Source organism: Eurytemora carolleeae, unplaced genomic scaffold (assembly GCF_000591075.1).
Source record: "Eurytemora carolleeae unplaced genomic scaffold, Eaff_2.0 scaffold1373, whole genome shotgun sequence".
In the NCBI taxonomy this organism is placed as follows: domain Eukaryota; kingdom Metazoa; phylum Arthropoda; class Copepoda; order Calanoida; family Temoridae; genus Eurytemora; species Eurytemora carolleeae.
The window spans coordinates 76633-77352 of record NW_019397383.1 but is presented as its reverse complement, the minus strand read 5'-3'; the positions used below and the strand labels follow the sequence as shown (position 1 = coordinate 77352).

The 720-nt window shown below is 31.0% G+C and overlaps 1 protein-coding gene across 1 annotated transcript in view; it reads left to right on the top strand.

Moving 5' to 3' along the window:
• The window catches only part of LOC111713997 (surfeit locus protein 1), a 3922-nt gene extending 3609 nt beyond the window's left edge, over window positions 1-313 (top strand). Inside the window, exon 7 of the mRNA XM_023488997.1 lies at window positions 222-313. Within this exon, the coding sequence (XP_023344765.1) occupies window positions 222-290 (69 nt within the window). The 3' untranslated portion in view covers window positions 291-313. The remainder of the gene's footprint in view (window positions 1-221) is intronic.
• The last annotated feature ends 407 nt before the right edge of the window (window positions 314-720 follow it).

Here is a 720-nt window from a genome sequence, read left to right as displayed (position 1 = left end):
ACCCTGTAGACATAGACCGTAAAACTCCCAATGATTTTTAATTATTTTGTTATATAAATACATGATATACTCAATTATGATCTCATTTGATTTGGCAATGATAATCATTAATCATATTATAATGGCTATCATGATTTATTTTCTTTAAAAATATCTCACTTCTTTCCATATTAATTCAATCCCAAAACTATAGAATTTTTTTTACTAAAATAACATTTTAGGTTGGTTGGCATGTCATAACTCCATTTGTGGTAGAGAATGGACCAACTATATTAATAAATAGGTATTGATGAACACTACTTTATTAATGCTTTTATTTGGCCTTATGTTTGACTGTCTATTTTGCGTGTGTCTGATAAACATCAAAACGGCTGAAGCCACCAAGCCAATTTTTTGTGGTAATTCACAAGACCCAGTCAGACTTAGGGCTGGGCACGTTCCAATTTTTTTCTAGACGTACCGTTTTCGGTTAGTTCAAATTCAAGTAGCCGTTAATTATAAAGTTAAGAATGATCGTTAACGGCATTTACTGTTTTTTTAATTACGGTTAGTTAATGTATTAAATTTTTGTCATGGCGTTAACGGAAAACTTTCAACAACCGTTAATGGTGTAAGAAATCGTTAAAGGCGAAGCCATTAACAGTCCTTAACAGTATTGACGTTATATTAATATAAAATATTTTGTTAACGGTGAAAGAAATCGTTAATAGCGCAGCCATT